Raw genomic sequence first — 22,440 nt, forward strand, 5'->3', positions numbered from 1 at the left:
AGAGAGAGAGAGAGAGAGAGAGAGAGAGAGAGAGAGAGAGAGAGAGAGTGTGTGTGTGTGTGTGTGTGTGTGTGTATCTTTACTTTGTGGGGCAACTCTTAATGAGAAGTCTATGAGACTTCAACTCTGCACTCTTTTCTCCTAAAGCTGTCTTTAGAAATGTTGGGAAAAAACGTTTTTTCTTACTTGAAGTCCCTTTTAATTAATTTTTGAGCGATGATATACAATGCTATAGTATACGTAATGGTATATAGTCTGTATTAAACATTCCTCAAAACCTCTCTACCTCTCAAGCTTGATGTTCGTTTTGAACCTTGAAAATACCACAAAGTTTTCCTGCCCAATTTTTGTTTGACAAGTCAGAAAGAGTATGCCAACCGATGAACTTAAGTTTCAAGGGCGGACACATGCAAACGTCAATAATTTCACAAAGGCACCAAACTAAAGTTATTTTTTGTGGCTTTGGATTCCAAAGGGCAACTGGGCAATGTCAGGTTGTGTAGGAAGTCAGGTTGTGATCTCAGTCCCGAAAGGGTTAAAAAGCTCATACTTAGGAGCACCCTTACAATAGCTGACCCATAATCCATCAACAATCTATCCTCAAGTGTGTGGGATCAAATAGCTTAAATTAAGTGAAAAAAAAAGTTGAAGTCTTTGTCAGCACCTTACATCAGTTTAGATGAGCTGCAAGTAAATCATTTCCTAACCTTTTAGAAAATGAAAAGTTTAGTGACTACTATTTACACGCTTTGAATATTTTATATTTGAGTGGTCATCACAGTTTACACAAATGATTGTATATATCCACTTCCAATCAACAAATATCAGGGTATCTGTGTTCTGCGATGGTTAACATTTCAAGCTTTTCTGTAAAGGTGATATAATATAAAACTGCAAAGATTACTGCGTCTTGTCCAAAGGTCATTTAGAGAATCTGGGAATAAAATCATTAGGGACAGCTTCGCAGAAGTAAGGTGATGACTTATAATTGAAAAGAATTTATGCGGTGGTGTAGAAATCAAAGCCTCAATGATCACATGAAATAGTTAATTTTGTTTTGGTTTTTGTTTTAAACACAGGTTTCTAGAGCATTAAAAAAAAATCCTCAGAGGTTTGTTAAACCTTTAGCGGAAGATTACAGCCAATGTTTTGTCTTTGGAGAAGAGCTGTTTGTCTCACTTTATTTACTTGGTATTGGATATTTGTCAATGTCATTTCATATCTACAGAAAATTCTTACGCTCTATGGAGGTAGTGAATGTGTGTGTGCGTGTCTGCCGGAGGTCACATGACGGTTTCATCCTATTTGGTGGAGCAGCTTGACTTTTTTTCCCCTTGCTTTTGGTGATGGTTGTGAGTGCAGAAGTTGATTGACAGATGCATGCCAGAAACCCCCATTCTCCTTTTCAAAGACAACATATGATGGATTGCGATCTCTCAGCCCAGCAGGATACGGGGACCATGCAAGCTGTAATTGGTCAGGTATGGAGTCAGCCATTTCTCAACTCCCCCTTTTTTTTTTCCACAAGGGTCTCACCATATGATTCACATAATTCATATTTACAGTACCATCTTTCTATCTGTATCTCCAGCGACCTGCCAGGGTAGTGCTGAAAGTGCGGGAGGCAAAAGGCACCCAGTAAATCTAGCCAGGGAACCTCAGCCTCAAACTTCCACGAGAGGCTTCACAACAAAAATTAAAGCAACAACAGAAGGGGAAAAAAAAAATCCAAGGGCAGATCTAATTTAGAATTTGGCCTGGATGTTAAAAAAAAATCTATGTCTCAGGATTTATTTTCTGTCGAGATGGTGAGCTCTGGAAGAAAGTGTGAGGAGAGAATGAAGTGCTATGTTTCCTAGATAGTAGTTAAAATTGTTCTGTTCCATATTTTTATTTGGGCTGTATTCTCTCTGCCTCTCTCCTCTGTGTGGAAAATGGAAATAGAGCAATACACGTGCCTTTACTTCTAACCCAGATAATGTGTGATTGAGCCTGGTAAATGTAGTAGTGGTCTTGGACGCTGCAGAGGGGCAGGCAGCAAATTAAACACCGCCACACTCTGAAGGGTCCAGGTGGTCTGCTCGGCTTCCTAATGCAATCCAGCACCAGAGCCATAATAAACAGCTCTATTTAGTGCCTCCTCCCTGGATCCAGGGAGGTGAACTGGTCTGGGGTTGCTGTGATGAAATGCCAGAAGAATCTCTCTCTGAGGCCTCACAAGCTGATTTTTAGAGCTTCGCTGTTCTGTCGTCTTTGTCTTCCAAATGGGTCAGTGAGTCTTGATCTTTCCGGTTCGGGCGCTTTCTGTGAAATCGGGACTTCATGTTTGTGTGTAAATGTTTTGCGTCGGGAGCTCAATAAGGAGAGGAAGGGGATGGTTGTATTTTCATTTGCCTTCCAATAACTGAATGGTAGTGCCCTGCTGCAAGGGAAGGGTGATTTTTCTATGCTGGGGGTGGGGTGAGGAAAATGAGAACATATGTGGCTTCTTTCTTTCTTTTCTTCTGGGTAATGTATTTCTGATCCAGTTTTTTTCTAAGTTATCCAGCCTGACTTATGTACTGTTACCTCATCAGTCTGAATGTGGTTACGAATATTGATAAACTCCTGAAAGTTTTTGTTTTTTTTTTTGCACACTTTCCAATCAAGAGAAGCTGCCAGGGGGATGATGTGAAATTTGTTTGCTGTATGTTAATAGCATGGTGGAAAATATACCGATTTACTCTGTTTTCAACCAAATTATAGCAAAGCACTTTCGGGTTCTAAAGGCACATGGTTTATTAATACCAGCATGCTTCATAATGTATTTTTAGATGGGAAATGTCAGATACATAATACCATGTTTCCACAGGCTCACAGTATTTTAAAAGCAGTAGATATCTGCTTCGGTGGAACAATATTTTTAAAAAACTTCCAAGTTGGTTTTTGTTATACAGACAGATAAAAAGTGAAGTCTCTGGGCATACATTTGGCAGGAGAAAATATATAAAGACTGATTTTATATACTGTTAATACCCACTTCAGTGTAGGTGTTCACTGATGAACAAGTAAGTATATCAAATTTAACTAAAATAATCGTGGCATATAGGATTAAATAAAGAACCTGTTAAAAAAAGATGACCTTTTCATAGATAAATAAAACTTGATCGCCTGCCTGATAACAGTTTTGTCCTGTTTAATAAAACTTTTCTCAGGTTGCAAACACGTTCTGTCACCCATATGTCATGGTATGGTCATAATCCTGTGCAAAATTACTGTATTTCAGTCCCAGAAAAGAAATAAGATTTCCTTTCATGTATATTTCCCTTAGTTGGGAAAAGAAACCTGGTTTAAAAAAGACAAGAGAGATATTTCTAATTCATTAATCAATATTGTTTATTGGAAATAATTGCAAAGGTATATACTTTTAAAAGGTTCAACTATGTTCTTTAAAAAAGGAAACTGGGATACATTTTACAGATGCCAGATTTAAGCTTCTAGTTTGTCAGGAGTTAAAATTGGTTGTTATTATTACATAGCTTGGTATTTTGTACATACTCTAATTTTTAGACTCAGTATGTTCAGGAATTATACATGTTAATGGCTTGTCACAAATACTTTCTAAATAGTTGCATCAAAGTAGCCACATGTTTTCTGAAGATTTCATTTCTCATAAATTATTTGCTTGAAAAAACCTCAGATACTTTTGTCAAGCTGGGAAATTATAAAAGCAGTTGTTCTGAAGGTTACACAAATTGTCTGTATTAAAAATGTACAAGCTACAATGCTTACTTCTTCTGAAACTGAAACGCTAGTATGCAAAAGGAAAGAAAAATGGCATGCTGCTCCATCTGCATATCATAAAAGTCAGAAAACCTAAATTGAGCCCCATCTGTAGATAAAAAAGGAAGATGGCATAGGTATTTGAAATGATTTCCTTTTAATTGTTATAGCACAGGTAAAAATATTTACCCACATGACTACTTCTAACAATGATGAGAATGTGACAATAATCTTTGTTTCTTTTCAATCATAATAAAAAAATAAATGGTTTTATTTTCAGCTGTTGATTTCAGTATCATGTTATACCTACTCAGCAGGTGTGAACAGTCCCATCTGATCATGCAATTGTTAGTTTGCGTTCCTCCTTAAATACATATTGGAATAATAATTATTTCTGTCCTTTTTTTTTTTCTTCCTGTTTTTAGTTCTGTTCCTAAGTGGATTTGGGTTAGAGGAGCAGATAACCCATTTTCAATGATATTTTCCATTCAGAATACTGAAAGATTCCCATGAAATACGATCTTTTAGGTTTTTCATTCATCTCTAGGATCAAATATCCAGTTGCTTCCACTGGAGGGGAAGAGTGGACTTCTCTGTGTTGCTGGCCATGATCCAGCTCGGGAGAGTATCCTGGTTCCATGGAGCAGATATTGCTCATAAATGTCTTTCCCCCAGGATTTTCCTTCCCCCGAGCAAGCAATCAAGGAGTCTAGTACTTAAGAACAAACTCCCTGCCTAAGATATCGAGATCAAGAAACTTGGTTCATTCATATAGTTCTTGGAAATCAACTGGGTTTTTGATAGTTATCTGTAGCACGCTTCCTAACCCTTTGAACTATAGGGTGGATTGTTGCCTTCTGATGATTTTTCAAATCGACCCCAACTATAAACAATTAAGCAGTTCTGAGCCATGGTTTTGAATACCCTTTAAAAATGAAGACTCTTGCATTTCCACCTCTCATGATCATTAAATGTTTACTGCATTTTTTCTTTTTTGCAGACCTGAGCTTGTGAGTGACAGATTAGTTCATCAGTATTACAGACCTCCTGGTTGTTTGTTTGTTTTTTTTTTCCTCATCTCATGCAGACGGGTCACTGTGTCCAATCCTCCTTCTGGCACGGCTGTCCCCAGAGGACCCTTGGCCAGCCTGCCATCTTGATGTGCAGGCCTGAGGGTCTGGGCTGGCTGCACGCTTCCTTATACTGGCTTCTGCAGATATTACAGAGTGGAGGATATTAAATTAGTTGTAAATAAAAACAACAGATGAGGTAAATTAGATAAAAATATTTATCAAGCATATCTAAGAGTTTGCTAGGAATGGGAGAGACACAGCTGGGTAAAAGTGCTCATGGGTCCACGTCCAGTGGACATGGCTAAGTGATCCGTGGAAGAGTGGAGAAACCAGGCTTAGTAGGGTAAGAAGTGCATTCGAAAGCTTTTGGAATTTTCCTTATCAGGAAAATGGGTCTTCGTTGTTTTTTTTTTTTCTTTTTCCAAGATAAATGTAGACAACCTACAGTGTTTAAAAGTGGAATGTTGTTATTTGAGACAGGGCTCGAGTGTGTGTGCTGATGGCTCAGAGGCCAAGTGCCATAACGGTGTGTTTGGCTCAATAGGATCTCAGTGCATGTTTTCTTATATGAAGATTGTAAAACACAAAAATATTTCATTGTTCTGGTAGTAAAACAATTGTGTATGTGGGTTTATTTATACCCTTCCTGTTCCCAAAAGTATTTAGCATGGCTCTAAGGACAGTGTGTTTAACCAGTACATACCCAGGCTGACGTGAAATGGAGGTGGTCCAGGGAGAGGGGACCCTGCTGGTGTGTAGAAAACACACTTGCCTATTGTCCTCAGTCCATTTCGACTGGTTTTCATGCCCTTTATATAAAAATTAAACTTGAGGGCTAACCTAACCCTGTTTTACCCATGCCAAGCATAAATTGCATGTGTTCTGAAAACTCATTTTTGGAGGTGTGAATGCCCTTTCCTTACGAAACCAACATATCACTTCAACGAATTTATATACTTGAGGGCTGTGAAATTGTTGTTTGGATTTAATGGAGAATACTTCTTTTCAGGGTATTATAAGTGAAGAGTATACTAGAAAAATACAAATTAATTAAGGATTATTCTTTCTGAATACAAAATGGTGCTAGTATCCCTTTTGTAAGGAATCGAATTGGTACTGTGTATTTCCAATTGAGTCAATACTCCACTTAGAGGAGAGTTGGCGTTAGCTTTTTATAGTCTTTGGACGGACTCAATTTTTATTACCTTTAAAATATTTTAAAATTGAAGTTCAGGGTGTCACCTCAGTCGTGTTTAAATTGTAAAGCCAATTTTGTCCATTAAAAGAACAATGTCTCAATATAGTAATGATACTATACAATAATGTCAATAATACTCACCCTGCACAGGGAAGCTGGTCTCGAAATCACGCTTTCTTTTCTATTTCTAAGATCACTGAATGAGACTCTCTCTATCCGAGTATAGATTTCTATGGTTAAGAATCTAAAGCTTTTGGATTCACGTCTCTAGAATATGGAGAGAGGTTGCTGGAACGCAGAAATAGAATACTTTTGAAAGAAAGTTTGAATGTAATATGTTTCCTGTGTATCAGATCTTTAGTACTTGCTGGGGAGGTGAGTGAAAGAAGGATCTTTCCGTTCACAGTCACTTTGCCATGTAAACTGCATTTTCCCCACCAGTTGAAAGCATCTTTCTGTTTTTGTCTTTATGGTTTGCCAAAATTAGAACTTAGTAATACGTCTGCACATATTGAGAAGCTCCACCTTCCTTCGCATTGTGATATCACGTAAGCTGTTCCTTTTTTCTACCACTTGATTGAGTAAAAAGTAAGGTTGTGAAATACAAGGCAAATATCAAAGGATCAGACCTGAAGACAAAGAGGCAACAAGGTAAATATTGGCCATCATTTTGAGCACTAACAGAAAATTTAAATGATATGACGTTGAAATTCATTTGTATTTTGGGGCCAAACTTTTACCTGGGAGATAGTTAGTAGCTGCACTCATTATAATTTCACACCTTCATTTATGTTCTTCCTTTTCTTTCTCCCTCCCTTCCTTCCTTTTTTGGGAGGACTGGGGGTGCTAAAACATGTGCCCAAGAAAGTAAACTACTAGGTCAAACCTCGTTCTGGGATTACATGTCAGTACTCTGTTGAGCCATGTTGTCTTGAGCTGGTCCAAAATTACAATCAAAATTTGTACCAGTGGTGCTTTTTTACACATTCTTCTGAACCTTAGGTTGAAGAAGGAGCTCTGAGAAGCTGTCATTCCATTTCACTAAAATTCATTTTTTCTTTTCTAATATTTTCTTGCTCTTCCCAATTCTTCAGTGGGAGCCAGTGATGGCGAAAACTGCCTAATTTTACCTAATTCCTTCCTGGTTTGCCCTCTGTTGTGTTATTTTCTTTACTTTACCTATAAAGCTATAAATTACCATATTATTATTTCAAGCCTACCACTTTTAAATATAAAACCATTGCATGTAAAGAAGAGCAAAATAATTGAAAACATTTCTGATTATACTAAAGGCAAATCTTGAGGGTTTAAAACAGGTGTTTTTCAAGTTGGTTGGTTTTAGAAAATAGCTTTTTGTTTTATCACTAGCTTTAAAACCCCCATGATAGGGCGCCTGGGTGGCTCAGTTGGTTAAGCGACTGCCTTCGGCTCAGGTCATGATCCTGGAGTCCCAGGATGGAGTCCCGCATCGGGCTTCCTGCTCAGCAGGGAGTCTGCTTCTCCCTCTGACCCTCTTCCCTCTCGTGCTCTCTATCTTTCATTCTCTCTCTCTCGAATAAATAAAAATAAAAAAAATCTTTAAAAAAAAAAAACCCATGATAGCAAGAACTCTTTCTTTAAAAGACGGAGATTAGCTGTTGATACTTGGTACTGATTCCAGGTGAACTGCAACTGTATTCCCTTCAGCCACATTTTTTTCTAACCAGAAGCACAAGAAAAACAAAATTGAAGATCCACAGAATATTCTAAATTTCACTTATTTTCGGTGTCCCCCACCCCCGCCCGGGGGCTGGATTATTTCAGTGGGAAGAGACACCCATATAATTTCCAGCTCTTAACATCCTAAGGTCAGAGATGCAAATAAATGTGTCCACACCTTGAGTGAAGGAAAAGGAAACTAACTCAAACGCATTGCTCTGGTATTTTGCTCTCTTCCTTCCCTGTCATTTCTGCGCTCAGCTTTTCCTCTCTTCCCCACTGTAATCCAGAGTCAGTTTGATGAGTAATAAGTGAAAAGTGAATCCTTGTGGGCTGCCCAGGCAGCAAAGGGCATGAGAGAAAGAGAGGGAGAGAGAGGCAAGACCCGAAGCAAAACAAAGCAGACGCGTAGCAGGAAACTCACCAACACGCCTGATTCCGTAGTTAGTATTTGTGTGAAGTTATTTTGTAAGCTGGTTTCATCTCACCTAGCGATTTCAGATCACAGAACTAAGCAGCGAGACAATTACTTTAGGACAAGACAAATACAATTTTAAAACAAAGCCAAAAGCGGAGGGGGGGGCAGAGAAAAAGAAAGAAAAGCTTTCCAGTGCTTGTGCCATGGAACAGGAATTTTGAAATTAAGGAACACTTGATCTTGGGAGCTTTCTGCAAGAGTTGAACCAGTGTTTAGGTGCTGGGGAATAGCAGCTTTATGCAAATAGGTGTTTTGTGTGGTTAATAGGATGTTGACTCTGCATATTTGACAACTTTGATTTTTCAGGACTAATGAGAAAATATTTGAAGAAGAAAACATCTGTGTCTAGCACCTAAACCCTTACAGAAACAGATCTACTTTACAAAGATTAAACACTTGTTAAATGGTGTTTTTTTGCATTGATCAGAACTCAAACTCCTCTTACAAAGAACAAAGTGTACCATTTATAGAGAGGTTAGCTTTCTGTGCAGAATTCATGCACGGGGTTTTTTTTTTTTTTTTTTTTTAAAGTAGAGGCAAATCACCAACAGAGAAGCATGGATATCAGAAACCCTAATTGGTATGGAAGGTATGTGGGGGGAAAAAAGTAGATATTTCTTAGATTGCCAGTTGTATTCTTTCAAAATTGGACGCCAGCGTGGGCGAGAACGGGACCAGGTACACAGTCCTGGGCTCTGGCAATCTAAACCTGCTTCAGATAGAGCCAGTTAATTTGGTAAGCCTTAAATAATACTATTTAAAACAAGGCTCTCTCAACCTTTTGGAGAAAAGGTTGAGAGTGGGGACAAATGTAAAACCCTGCTTAACGTGCGCAAATAAACCCAAGAACATCAAGCTCATTTCACTTAGTGTCAGCCCTGATGATTCATCATTATGGTCAGAGCAAACTGTGGTCTCTGGGCTGAAACAATTTTATCCATTTTTTTTTTTTAAACAGAATGTTCCAGCTTGGATCTTATATCCTTAGGGTTACAATATTGAATTCTGAATCGGGAAACTTAATCTTGCAGCCAGATTTGACAAGATGCTGGTTGAACGGGAGGCAGAAGCGATTGTAGGATGAAACGCCCCAGGTCAGAATTTGGGAAAAGAGGAGATTTTGTGGAAATTTGGCTGTGTTGTAAGAACCCCAAATTTGAAAATTTCTCATTGCTCATATCAGCAGATGGTGTTCAAGGGTCTGAAAAGCACATCACTGGCTGTATTCATTTTCTCTGTTTCAAAGCTCTCTTTAACAGTTAATTTTTACACATTCTGAGGTGTATTTCTCAGTGTGTTACTAATGTTGCTAATGTAAAGACATTTGTAAGACTATTCAAAAGGTTTCTGGAAGCAAAGATGAACATTATTGCTCAAATCCAAGACAGTTATATTGTGTTTCTAGGCGAAATGCTAATGCCTGATTAAGGAACTAAAGTTTTTCTTTTTTGAAAACTTTTTCCATTTGTAAACAAACCTATGTGTAGATTTCCAGGGACTAAAGAATTTGGAGTAAAAATGAAAATGAGGCAGTCTAATTAGTGAACACACACACACACCCTGTAGACATTTTAGGAATGCTTGCTTATTTAACCTCTAATAATATAAAAAATATTTAACTGTTTTCAATTTTAATAAATGAAAAAATTATGGTATGTGTTTATTTAAAATATTCTTCCTTAAAAAAAATTCTTCCTTTCACCTAAGTTGTTCAAGAGAATGGAAAAACACTTTGCAACTTCTAGAAATCAGGATTACTGTTGAGTACATAGTTGATCACTATACTGTAAAGGATGATTATTCTGGTACTGGAGTTACTTTTACATGGGATGGTAATCGCCTTCCGAAAACAAGGGTGCTTTGTTTTGCAATGTACTTCCATTTTATAGCTACTTTCTATAAATGCTGAAACATGTCAACCGGGATTGTTTTCTCTTTCTGCAATTATCCGTCAAATAGAAGTTAAATAGCTAGTTCAGGCAAGGAGAGGAGCATCTGAGTGAAACCTACAGAACATAAACCCAATGTTGTATGCAGATGATTGAGGCAAGTTACATAGTAGAATCCTAAGAGTCTTTTTAAATTTTTTATTAAATTATAAGAGCAATGTGTGCTTATGACAAACAATTTCAACAACACAGGAGACTATAAAGTGAAAAGTAAAGTACCCCATCATTCCACCCCACAAATAACCATCATCAATAATTCATTATATCTTTCCAGAAATTGTCTATGCATGTGTAAGCACAGAAAATCTTCAGACAACCCAAGTAGATTCATACTATATACAGAGTTCTACAACTTCCACAGTTTAAAAACATACGTTGAGCAGCTCATATTATTACGAATAGATTTCCATCTTTCTCCATCATATTCCCTCATATGGATAGACACTGACCTGTTTAACCAGTTCCTTTCTTTATTGAGATGTAACTGATAAAACAGCATTATGATAGTTTCAGGTGTATAATACAGTGATTCAATATCTGCATGTATTGCAAAATGATCATCACAATACATAACCACTTCTCTCCCGATGAGCATCTACTTTTCAGAGGTAAGTTAGTCTCTGCAATAAGACTAACACATAGAGATGTTTCATTTCTTCTAGCATCAACAAATCCCAGAATCTTCTTACTGGGGTTTCCTTTACCAAAGGAATTCATAAGTAGTGTCTCCTAAGAGAAGATGATGAGTAATGTTAGAGGTGAAGGTTAGCTTTATATGCCACAAGAACACATATTTATCATTTCTATATTGAATCCTCAAGCCAATGAAAATCCCAGTAAAGATCACAACATCGTATTTCGTGATAAAGAAGAAAGACTAGGAGATAATGACATAATGACATAAAGAGCCAGTTCTCAATCAGTTGCATTATGACTCTAAAACTCTGTTTGGTTCAAGCCACCAGTTAAGCTGAACAAAATGCATAACTTATTTTCTCACATGGGTCTCAGTGCTATTTATTAAGGTAATTGACAGAGATCTATGTTTCCAATGCATGATTCAGTTAGTGTACCTAGATTAGTGAAAAAGAGACCAGAAGAAATTCATGGTAATGAATGTCAGTTAAATTCCTGTTTTCTATATTTCATATTGTCAGACTAATCCTTCACCCATGATTCATAGGTTAAATAATGAAGTCAGGAGAAGGGCCGGATCAAAACTAATCAAACATAGCCCTTGAATTCAGTTAATTTAGAGTTTTGGGGAAGGTGGACAAAACATAGGCTCCTTAAATATTTAAGAGAACATGAAGAGTTATGTTTTACGTTTCTTTTAGGATAGGTCTCTGCTCATTCATCTTAACCACATCACTTCCCATATACTAAGAAAATGAAGTGGGTGGTAATGTTATCTTTATTTGTATAAGAGATGGGAGTGTGAGCTAACTGTGACATCTTTCACTGTCCAGATTCGCAGCACTGAGTTCATGGAGCTGCTGGTTGGGTGGGTGGGTGCGCCCTCCTTCTCTCTTCTTCCCCACAGAGGGTGGGACAAGTAACCTGGATAGGAATCGATCATGCTTCATTTATGAGTTTAAAAGTAACTGGCTCCCTCACGTGGAGCTCAAAACTGGCTCCCAAGAACAAACTGCAGAGCAAAGCGTGGGTCTTACTTCTCTCATCTAAAACCCACAGCTCTGAGAAGTTAGGTGCAAATCATCATTCCCATTTTATGGACATGGAAACTGGCTCAGAGAGGTTAGATGTCTTCTTCGCAGCCTATTGCCAGTGAAGAAAAGAAGTGAGCTTCAAACCTAGAAATGCTTTCTAAGGGTTTGCTGTCTTCCTCTATGCCGCTTCTTAACCCTGGCTGCCTTTTAGAACCACCTGGAGCAACCTTTGGAAAATCTATTGGTATGCAGGATCCATTCCCAGAAATTATTTTTTTAAGATTTATTTTATTTCTTTTTGGGGGGAGGGGCAGAGGGAAGGGGAGAGAGAGAGAGAATCACAAGCAGACTCCCAGCTGAGTGTGGAACCCGATGTGGGGCTTGATCCCAGGACACCGAGATCATGACCTGAGACAAAATCACGAGTTGGATGCTTATCCAACTGAGCTGCCCAGGTGCCCAATCCCCAGAAATTCTGATTCAATTTATCTGGGTAAGGCCTGGATATTGGAATTTGGAAGAAGCTTTACAGGTAATTTTAATGCACTCTATCACAGTGCCTCTTAAATTGAATGAATGCTATTTTAAATAATAAAATGAGATAATGAAGATTAGACCCTGTTACCCCCTCCTCCCATGCATGCACACACACAATCAAAAATCCATAGCAAAAGAATGGAGGGAGTTTAGTCTGGTATTCAGTGTGTGTGTGTGTGTGTGTGTGTTTCAGTGGGAATCTTGAATCTTGTAAGCGTGTTGAATATCTACGTTAATGTTTAATAACATTTTTTATCCAGAAAAGAACTAGATATTTAATCATCTTAAAAATAATACTGATGATAATCTACCAATTAGTAAGCACTTACCAGGTGTTGGGAACATTATAAACATACTTTATCCCTCACGGTATCTTTGTGAGGTAATTACTGTTATTATTTCCAGTTTACCAACTAGGTGACTGAGGAAGTGACACAAGGTCCCATGGACAGCAAGTGGCCAAACTGGAATTTGAACTAAGGATGTTGGAAGCCTTTCATCATACACAAAATCACAGAAATGAAACATGGCCCTACACATTACCTGTGGGAAGTATGATTCTTAGAATCATCTCTGGATGAAGGCAGATTTTATGACAGAAATGTCTCGTGTTTCTCCCCTCTGTCCACTGTCTCCCCTGCTCCTTCCTCTCTCCCTCCCTTTCTGTTTTCTTTTCGTCCTTCTTTTCTTAGAATCCATATCTTAGATGTTTTCTATACATGAACTTTACTGTTGTTATTATTACCTGTTGTAAGTGGGCTATATCTAGTGGTCTTTTATAAGACACAGAACAACAGAATAAGTCGAAGAGTGGAAGGGTAAGTTGGTGCTCTCTGGTCGGCTTCCATAGAAACCGTTGCTGCTGCTAAACCAGGGGTCACCCTGGCCTCCCATTTCTTCGTGCCCTGGGAGATGTGCCTTCAGACACAACAGACCTTAAACAGAGTGACCAGTGGGCGCTGTTCTGTGTGTACGAGGAACAAAATTCCCATAGATGGTTTCAGGGAGGACTTGAAGGTTTTCAAAACAAATTGATATGATAGGATGATACTATATGATATTATGTCATAAGTAAAATGTTATAATATACAAATATATAAAATAGAAAACAAGTTCACCTTTTTTAATAGTCCTCACTATTTGAGATTAATTGAGAAACTCTTGTTTTTATCTTTTAGCTGATTAATATTCTATCTATCTATCTCTTTTTTAACTGATTAACATTCTCATTTGCATTTGAAATCAGCGAGTTAAATTTATAAGATGACCTTGCTTTCTCTATTCATTCTTCATAAAAACTCAACTAAATTCTAGGGATGCCTGGGTGGCTCAGTTGGTTAAGCGTCTAACTTCTGATTTCTGCTCAGGTCATGATCTCAGGGTTGTGAGATGAAGCCCGAGTTGGGCTCCATGCTAAGGGTGGAACATACTTGAGATTCTCTCCCTCCTTCCCCTTCTGCCCCCCGCCCCCCGCCCCCTGCTCGCTTGCTCTCTTTCGCAAAAAATAAGAACAAAAACAAAAAAAACAGAAACAAGAAAACCCAACTCAACTAAATTCTAGCCGAATGTGCATTGGCACTTCTGGACTAATTTTTATAAACTAATTATAGTGCTGTAATTAAGATTATGCTGGTGGGAGATCAGTGATTCTCCCAAGGAGATGTTTCTTAACTCAAATTTTGGAAAACTTTTAATAATATTGTGGCATTTCTCCTATATCAATTCCTTTTTTTTTTGAAATTGAGGTAAATAAAGGGTATCTTCTATCTTGCTTAACTATTTTCAATTAAATTTCTTCCTGTCAAGCGGCATTTTGGACATTTGCTGCCCTGGAGGCAGTCATGGGGCTGGAAAGGAGAAATCTTTCCCTACCCAATAAAACATTAATTTTGTTTGCATTTGTGTGTTATGGATGTAGGACCAAGTGGAGTTTACTTTTAAATATCTCTCTAACCTTTACATATAACGCAGTCAGGTTAGAACTCACGGATATATGGTTAGTAGACAATAGGATGGTTTGGTGAAATGAATCACTATGATCTTCAACAAACTACTCACTGCTTTGGAACACCAGAAGTGAAGAGAACACTTGGTAAAGACAGCGGTTTTGCCTGGAGCTTGTAATCCCCTGTGGTATAACTATATCCTGGCCCACCACCTCTTCCAGACCTACACCCCTTCTCTCCCATGAGCACTCTGCATCATGGGAAGGAGATGTGGTCATTGTTCTGACAAATAAGCTGAGTCTTATAACACCTCCGGCAGGGGCCCAGTACTGGGAGACACTGGGTTAAGCTTGTGGAGAGGTAGTAAAAGTGAGGTGTATGCCCAACAGCAGAGTCTACAAGGTGCTCTTGGCTCATTTTTTATCCAAGCCTCGTTTTAGTGCCACATAGAGGGGAGCATGCATGTTTAATAAAAACTTCACTTCTTTGTCCAGTTCTTACACTGTAGATCACCCTTTGCTCTGTTAGTTAAATACAGGGACTTCTAGTGCTGTCTGAAAAGCAGCAACAAGAAGTTGGTCCAGGGTGATATTTCCTCTTCTGTGCCAAATTCAGAGCATACCAGCTTGGTGGTTTGGCAGTCACCATGATATTGGTGACAAATGACCTTTTCTGCCTACCTAAGTTAGGCTACCCAAATCTGTCAGAGCTCTGAATGTCAAGATGGTGACGCTGCCAGGACATTTTCCTTCCTTGGACAGTGTCAGATAGAAGCCCTATTAATAATTCTCTTATTTTAATCCACAAATCCTGCTTCTCTTTGGCTCTCACTTTCTCTCCTGTTTTTACCCCAGTGAACCTAGTTGCACATTCATCTGGCTGGGTAGGTTGATGGCCATGATTACAAATCAATACAAGGTAAATCAAATCTGACAGTGGGACACACAGAAAAAAGTGAGGGGTATGCTAGAATTCAAGAAGGTAGACGAGAATATGAGCTGAAAAGTTTGGACGGTTTCTCACCTATTCATACCTCTTGTTCTTCAATATTTCTTGAAAGTTTTTTTTTCCCCCTCTTTTCAGTTGGACCAAATTTTTATTAGGGAGTTCTAAAGGAAACATCGAAGGCAAGGGACCATGCTACCTCCTGGTTATTTGGTTAAAATCAGCTGGAGAAGTTGATACCACATCACAGTACAGGGGCTCAACTTACGTTTCTGAGCAAATGAACAGAAGACTGTATCTGTGACCCACTAGCCATTATTTAAGGTTGGGAAAAATTATGATTATATATATATATATTTAAAGATATTATTCATTTGAGAGAGAGAATGAGAGAGAGAGAGAGAGCACATGAGGGGGGGAGGGTCAGAGGGAGAAGCAGACTCCCTGTCGAACAGGGAGCCCGATGCGGGACTTGATCCCGGGACTCCAGGATTATGACCTGAGCCGAAGGCAGTCACCCAACCAACTGAGCCACCCAGGCACCCTTATGATTATATATTAATATAAAATAAATAGGTGCCTCATGTGCTCATTTCTTTTATTGGGGTTTTAATGGGCAGTAAATAAGATCCTTTCTTTAATTCTCAAGTTTATTTTCCCTTTATTACTTACAGAGCTCATTGAAAAATGTGGCTTTGTATCGGCAAAATGGGCGATGGCCCTGCTAATTGCTTACGATCCTATATTTTGATCTTGGGACAGCCCATCAAAGGAGAGTTTGGGTCTGACGAAGAGACCCATTTCTGCAGGATTTCTGCCTCCTAAGGGGAGTGGTGTCAAGAGGGAAACAAATTCTTTATGGATGTGGAGAACCATAAGTATCCCACTCTTGTCACCCACCAACGCGATACAAAATTTCTCCTCTGCGGGGGTGAGAAGTCCATTCCCATGAAAACACGAGGCCAAGGGATCAGCGTCCCCCCACCGCAACCTTTTTCTGGGCGATTCTATGTGGTCTGTTTTTGCAGGAAGTGGATGATATTGGTATCCTATTGGAGTCTTTGTCAGACTGAGTATCCAAACAGAGGGATTTGGATAAAATAAGGTCCTGGGATTTCTGTATTCTCACTTTAGACGGGTGCAGAAATGCCTCCTATCTTTCCTCTGCCGCCCCTCCATCCCTATCGCTTTCCCTCTCTCTCCGTTCCTCCCTCCCCCCTCCTTTCCTCCCTTCCTTCCATCTTTCTTTCTGTGAAATTGGCCCACAGTCACGTTAGACAAATTGAAGGAGTTGCTAGGGACGCTATAGGTTTGTTCTCTTTATAGTCACCATCTTACCCTCCACTGCCTTCTACTTTCCACAACTCTTAAGACTTTCTAGAGGTAGTTGCTGTTATGTCTGGTCACTCGGTACCTGCTGTGGGACGCTTCCTCTACCACGGCTGTCTCTCTTCTTTCTAGAAGTAGAATGTGCTTCTCAAGCGGTTTTGAAGTCTTGAGGTCTTCAGTTGCCTTTGCTGTTTAGTTCCCTCCCAAAATTCCTTGTCTGGGAATTTTTGTTTGTGTGTTGTGCTACTAGTTTCATTCTAGAATATGGAAATGGACTTGAAAATTATTTTCCATTTTCATATTGCTGTCTAAAGGGAAAGTGGCTTCCTCACCTGCGACTTCTTTCCTTTTTTTTTCCTTAAATTTTTAAAAAATTTTTTAAAGGTTTTATTTATTTATTTGACAGAGAGAGAGACAACGAGAGAGGGAACACAGCAGGGGGAGTGGGAGAGGGAGAAGCAGGCTTCCTGCTGAGTAGGGAGCCTGATGTGGGGCTTGATCCCAGGATGCTGGGATCATGACTTGAGCTGAAGGCAGACACTTAACGACTGAGCCACCCAGGTGCCCCTTTTCTTAAAATTTTTAAATAGATTTGATTTATTTATTTGACAGAGGTAGAGAGATAGTGATAGTGAGAGCACAAGCAGGGGGAGGGGCAGAGGGAGAGAGACAAGCGGGCTCCCTGCTGAGCAAGGAACCCAGCGTGGGACTTCATCCCAGGACCCCAGGATCATGACCTGAGCCGAAGGCAGGTGCTTAACCAACTGAGCCACCCAGGTGCCCCATCACCCACAATTTCTTATTCTATTTCACATTGCGTTTAACTTAATCCCCATGAAATCCAGTGGATGCTTATTTTTGGCACATCTTAATGTTGAATCTTAAAAAATGAAGGAGGGGGACGCCTGGGTGGCTCAGTCAGTTAAGTGTCTGCCTTCAGCTCGGGTCATGATCCCAGCGTCCTGGGATCGAGTCCCGCATCGGGCTCCCTGCTCGGCGGGGAACCTGCTTCTTCCTCTCCCTCTGCCTCTCCCCCCTGCTTCTGCTCTCTCTCTCTCTCTCTCTGACAAATAAATAAATAAAATATTAAAAAAAAATGAAGGAGGGATACAAGGTTTTACTTGGCAGACTTAAAAGACAAAGAGAGGGAGACAAACCATAAGAGATTCTTAATCATAGGAAACAAACTGAGGGTTTCTGGGGGTGGGGTGGATGGGGGGATGGGGTAACTGGGTGATGGACATTAAGGAGGGCACATGATGTGATGAGCACTGGGTGTTATATGCAACTGATGAATCACGGAACTCTACCTCTGAAATTAATAATACACTATATGTTAATTAAAAAAAAGAAAGAGGAATGAGGAAATGAGGGCATTGAATTTGTGTTTCAGAAGTTTATATTGACTGGCTGTTAAGTTGTATGTGGATCAAATAAATAAGACATGACCAGAATAACACAACTAAGGGACAGCTCATAAATCTGATACCATCATTTTCAGAGGTTTCATGAAAATATTCTTCTATTTGTTTAGTGGTAAAAACAAATTTGTCCTAATACTTTGCCACCTCTAAACATGTTCCTTAGAATATTACTCTGGGTGGAAAGCTTGTATTACTCCTCACGTTAGCAGTGTTTTATGCAACACAAATCAATTGACTATGAATCATTTTCATCTTTCCACAGTCTAGGATATGGATTATTCAAATCATGTTTTAAAACTTTTAATACAAAAAGCCACAGAAGATCCTGTTAAGTTGGCAACCACATGTGTACTTACAAATTGAAAAAGTTGATGAATAAGGAATGTAATGAATGAAGAGATTATTTTGGTACTTAGAAAACAAAAGCATGAATTTAGACTACTCTAGTTGATTCTTCAATAAAATTTTCTCAAAATAATGCACAAGTACAGTTATGTTAATGAACTATTTTATAATTTATATTTCTGTGAGATGAGCAAATAGTAATATCTGAGCATTTGACATTTAATTTTTTCTTGGTTTTCCTGCTGAATTTTAAACATAATAAGAGAATATATATATGTATATATGTGTGTCTATGTATTCTTATTTTAATGAAAAAAGTATTGCTATTCTGCATATAAATTGAGGGAAAAGAAATATAGGCCTACTTAGGGGGAAAAAAAAGGAGTTTTGCTTATCAGTAAAATAGTGTTGTTTGGATGAATATCCTGCAGAAACAGTTACGAGTTTCGAGTTTCAAATTAGAATTCTGTAATATTATAAAATATGAATGGTATCTAAAAAGAAAAACCATGAAAATGTCAGGAATAATGTCTAAGGGCAAAATGGGGACTTTTCAGGGGTTGCAGGTTTAGGCTTATAGTTCCGAAAACAAGCTAAAGGAAAGTCCGTCTAGCATCTCAAGTGAGACTGAAAAACACGGATATCTGAATTTCAGGATTTTACACACACACACACACACACACACACGTATGCACGCACATATAAATTGATGGTCTTTCCATATAGAAAACCTTTACTTTGTTTTTCTCAAAAGAGGTCAAAGCTTGTGAAACCTTCAGGTTTGATCTGTCAATGTGGAATTCCATGGAACAGGTTGAGTCAGGTGCTGGAGTTCATGTTTCAGAGCATCTGGCCTCTTAATACACAAGAGAAGCAACATGCTCTCAGGGGCTTGAGCACCCCCCCACCTTGGGTTGGGGGGCGCAAAATTTAACTCAGTTCATTCCTTAGTACCGTTTACTGCCCTTGGTAATATGCATCTTTTTTGTCTTTGCTAAAATAATGTGTCAGTATACTGGGCTGAACAAACGTTTTGTTCACCTGGAATTCAAAGTATCTGAGGCTAATAAAAGGGCACACCCATCGATTATGTTAGTGCCGACTCTTCTTCGTTAGTCTCAGTTCTCCTTTCTTAGTTGAGATGTGGATAAATATGTCATCCCTGACAAAAAGAATGGGAGCCCTGAGTTGCAGGAGCGCCCCCTGGATGAGGGCGGGGAAGCAACAACCCGGAAACGGGAAAGGCCCGCTGGGAGAGGCGGAGGGTCTGCCAGTAGGTGTCTGCTGTCCTGGGGGTGGAAGGACCGGAAGCTGGCAGGTTCCAGGGGAGGGGAGGGGGCAATGCAGAGGAGAATGAATTCTACACGACCCAGAGGACAAAGGGAAGGGAGTTTAAGCCAGGAGATGCAGTCCCCAGGACCAGGGTGCAGAGGGAGCATTTGGGCACAAACAAGATGGCGGTCTGATTATGAAGCTCAGGCTCGGGGACAGAGCAGGACTAGAAGGCTGACCTACATGAGAGCTCTCTAGTGCCCATGACAGGGGTGGTTAAAGCCTCGGGGCAGGCCTGAGCGCGAGGCGCTGGTCAGTGGCTCTCTGGATAAGGACGGGTGGTGAGGTCAGAGAAGCAGGCTAGCCTGGTCTTGTTTTCCCCTTTGCGCCATTTCCTCCCGTTTCCGTTTCCCACGCTGGCTCAGCCCCTCCTCAGTTCAGGCCCCCACTCAGCTCCCTGTTCCTTCAGTTCCTGGCCCAGTTCAACCCCCAGATAAGTGCTCACAACGTGCCATTTTGATCTCATCACTCCTCTGCTCAGGCTCCCCTCCCCACCACAGCCTCTGGCTACTGTGGCCAGATTTATACCTTCTGCTTTGGACCCCAGCGTATTTTCCTGACTTCCAGCAGCCCCTACCCCAGGCCAATCTCCTCAGATCTCCTTATGGAACCTTCCAAAGGGATTCCCCACAGGAAATCCTTGGAAAGGAGCGAACTAGCATATATGTTACTCATAGAATCCGAAGCCTAATTTTTGAATTATCTTCCCTATAGCTCATTGGGTAGCATCTTGATACCTTTGTGCCTCAATTATTTCTATTTAAGAAGGCATAGAAACTACGGAGTTGCTTCCCAGAAATTCCTTGGGATTTCACGACTGTGAATTTCTTCTGTGTCTTGAGGTATTACTAGAATCATACAAACCAGGACAATTTCATTAGAAAATTGAAACATGGGGCCCCGAGCGATTTTTTTTTTCATACTCAAAAATACTAAAATATTATGAAAGAAGCTGACTTCCAAGAATGACTCCTTTGGAACTTGTCTTTTTCAGTGGGGTATCTGTGTAAGATTTGTTTCTCCCACATCCTCAAGATGATATTGCCAAGTGGTTAGGAGGGAGGGTTGGGATATGGGAATGCAAGCCTTGGAATACCAGCCCCATTAGCCTTTACACCTTGGACAACTTACTTGGCCTCTCTGGGTTTCAATTTCTCGAACCGTGAGGTGGGGGTGATGAAAAGGCCACCCCAGAGAGTCGCTTGGAGGATTTAACAAGATTATTCATATGAATGAAGCTCAGTGCCTGGTGCACAGGAAAAACTACCGTGCCTTCCATGTTTTAACGATTGTCATCCATTGACTTCTTCTTGTCCGTTCCCTCTCTACTGGAACTTTCCTTGTAGGAGAAATGGAAGTGGCCCTCCACCTTTGCCTTTTGTCTGTGATATTGCTGACCACACTTCCTGAAGTTCTTTAGCGACTTCACTTCCTTGACCCTAGCATAATACTCCTAGTTTTCTTACCCTCTTTTATTTAACTTGCTGCTCACTTTGTCTCCTCTCCAAAAACAGGCATCCCTCAAGGTTGAATCCTGAGTTCTCTTCTGTTTTCTCCTATAGCGCCATCACCTTCAGTAACTTCGACTAGCATTTCTCGGCATATCTATTCTTGAATCCACTTCCAGCGCTGACTACCTTAGTGACTATATCGAACTGGATACTGGGTTTCCCCCTAACCAGCATCATGTTGGAACCTAAACCCATCTTTCCGACAAAACCATTCCACCTACAAGAATAATGATGAGCACTTATTAAACTCCTACTGTGTGCCAGACAGTGTTCTTAACTTTACATTTATATCCGGCTCAGCAGAAGCAAATGGCAGAGTTGGAATTCAAACTCCAGTGGTCTGACTATGTTTGTACCTCTTGACCTGCTCATTGCTGCAGAGGATATCACAGCCTTCTCTTCACCTCGGTTCCTCCCTCTCCCTCACCTCCCACATTTAATGAATGGACAGAGCTCACGGGATCTACCTGGGTTGGAAATCTCTGTCTATTCTTGCTTCCACCCTCTCTTTCAGACTTTTGTTCTTCTCACCTGGACTACTGAACTCAGGCCTTCCAGTCTTTCTGTTCCACATCAGTGCCCTTCAAACATTTCTGCTTTCAAATAAATTTTACACGAAAGCCCTAAATGTAGAGCAAAGGTAGTGGAGCTCTGGCAGAAGTTGGGGGAGGAATCCCCACCTGCTCTGTGTTGACTTTGTCCCCCACGGTGGCTCCTGGTGCCTCAGTGGAAACTTTGGGGTATAAAATCCACTACTGAGCCAGCTATTGGATTATTTTTTGCTGACACAGCTCTGAGTGTACTCTTCCCCATCTGGAACATTCGATGTGTCAAAGACGCTGTGATGGGATCATGGGAGGCCACCCTGTTTTCCAGTTGTTTGCGTTCATTCACTGCTCCCCCCCACCCTGGGCTCTAAACTCTAGAGGAACTAGACTGTTCCCTTTCCTCAAACATCTTTCTTCCATGTCTTTCACTTCCCACCACAATTTCTGTTTATTGAAATGCTGACCATTTTTCTGAAACGACAGCTCCTTCAGGAAGCCTTTACTCATTGGCCTAACCGTCCAAACCCTGACAGCATGCTGTGCCTCCTTTTGGCCTCCACTTTCTGTTTTGTATTGGGATTACTGTAAATATGTGTTTGATTTCCCCTTTGATGATAACCTCACAGGGTTTGTCCACTCTGTATCCCTTTGGTGCCAGCACTAAACATACAGCCTTAAACCTAGACCCACTGACC

The 22,440-nt window shown here is 40.1% G+C and overlaps 1 protein-coding gene across 1 annotated transcript in view; it reads left to right on the forward strand.

Annotated features, from left to right (window-relative positions):
* Nucleotides 1–1,376: 1,376 nt before the first annotated feature.
* Nucleotides 1,377–22,440, forward strand: part of POU6F2 (POU class 6 homeobox 2) — a 485,531-nt gene continuing 464,467 nt past the window's right edge. Inside the window, exon 1 of the mRNA XM_073886904.1 lies at nt 1,377–1,481. Within this exon, the coding sequence (XP_073743005.1) occupies nt 1,377–1,481 (105 nt within the window). The remainder of the gene's footprint in view (nt 1,482–22,440) is intronic.

Source organism: Callorhinus ursinus, unplaced genomic scaffold, assembly GCF_003265705.2.
Source record: "Callorhinus ursinus isolate GAN/ISIS: 27379988/994484 unplaced genomic scaffold, GSC_fseal_2.0 scaffold73, whole genome shotgun sequence".
In the NCBI taxonomy this organism is placed as follows: domain Eukaryota; kingdom Metazoa; phylum Chordata; class Mammalia; order Carnivora; family Otariidae; genus Callorhinus; species Callorhinus ursinus.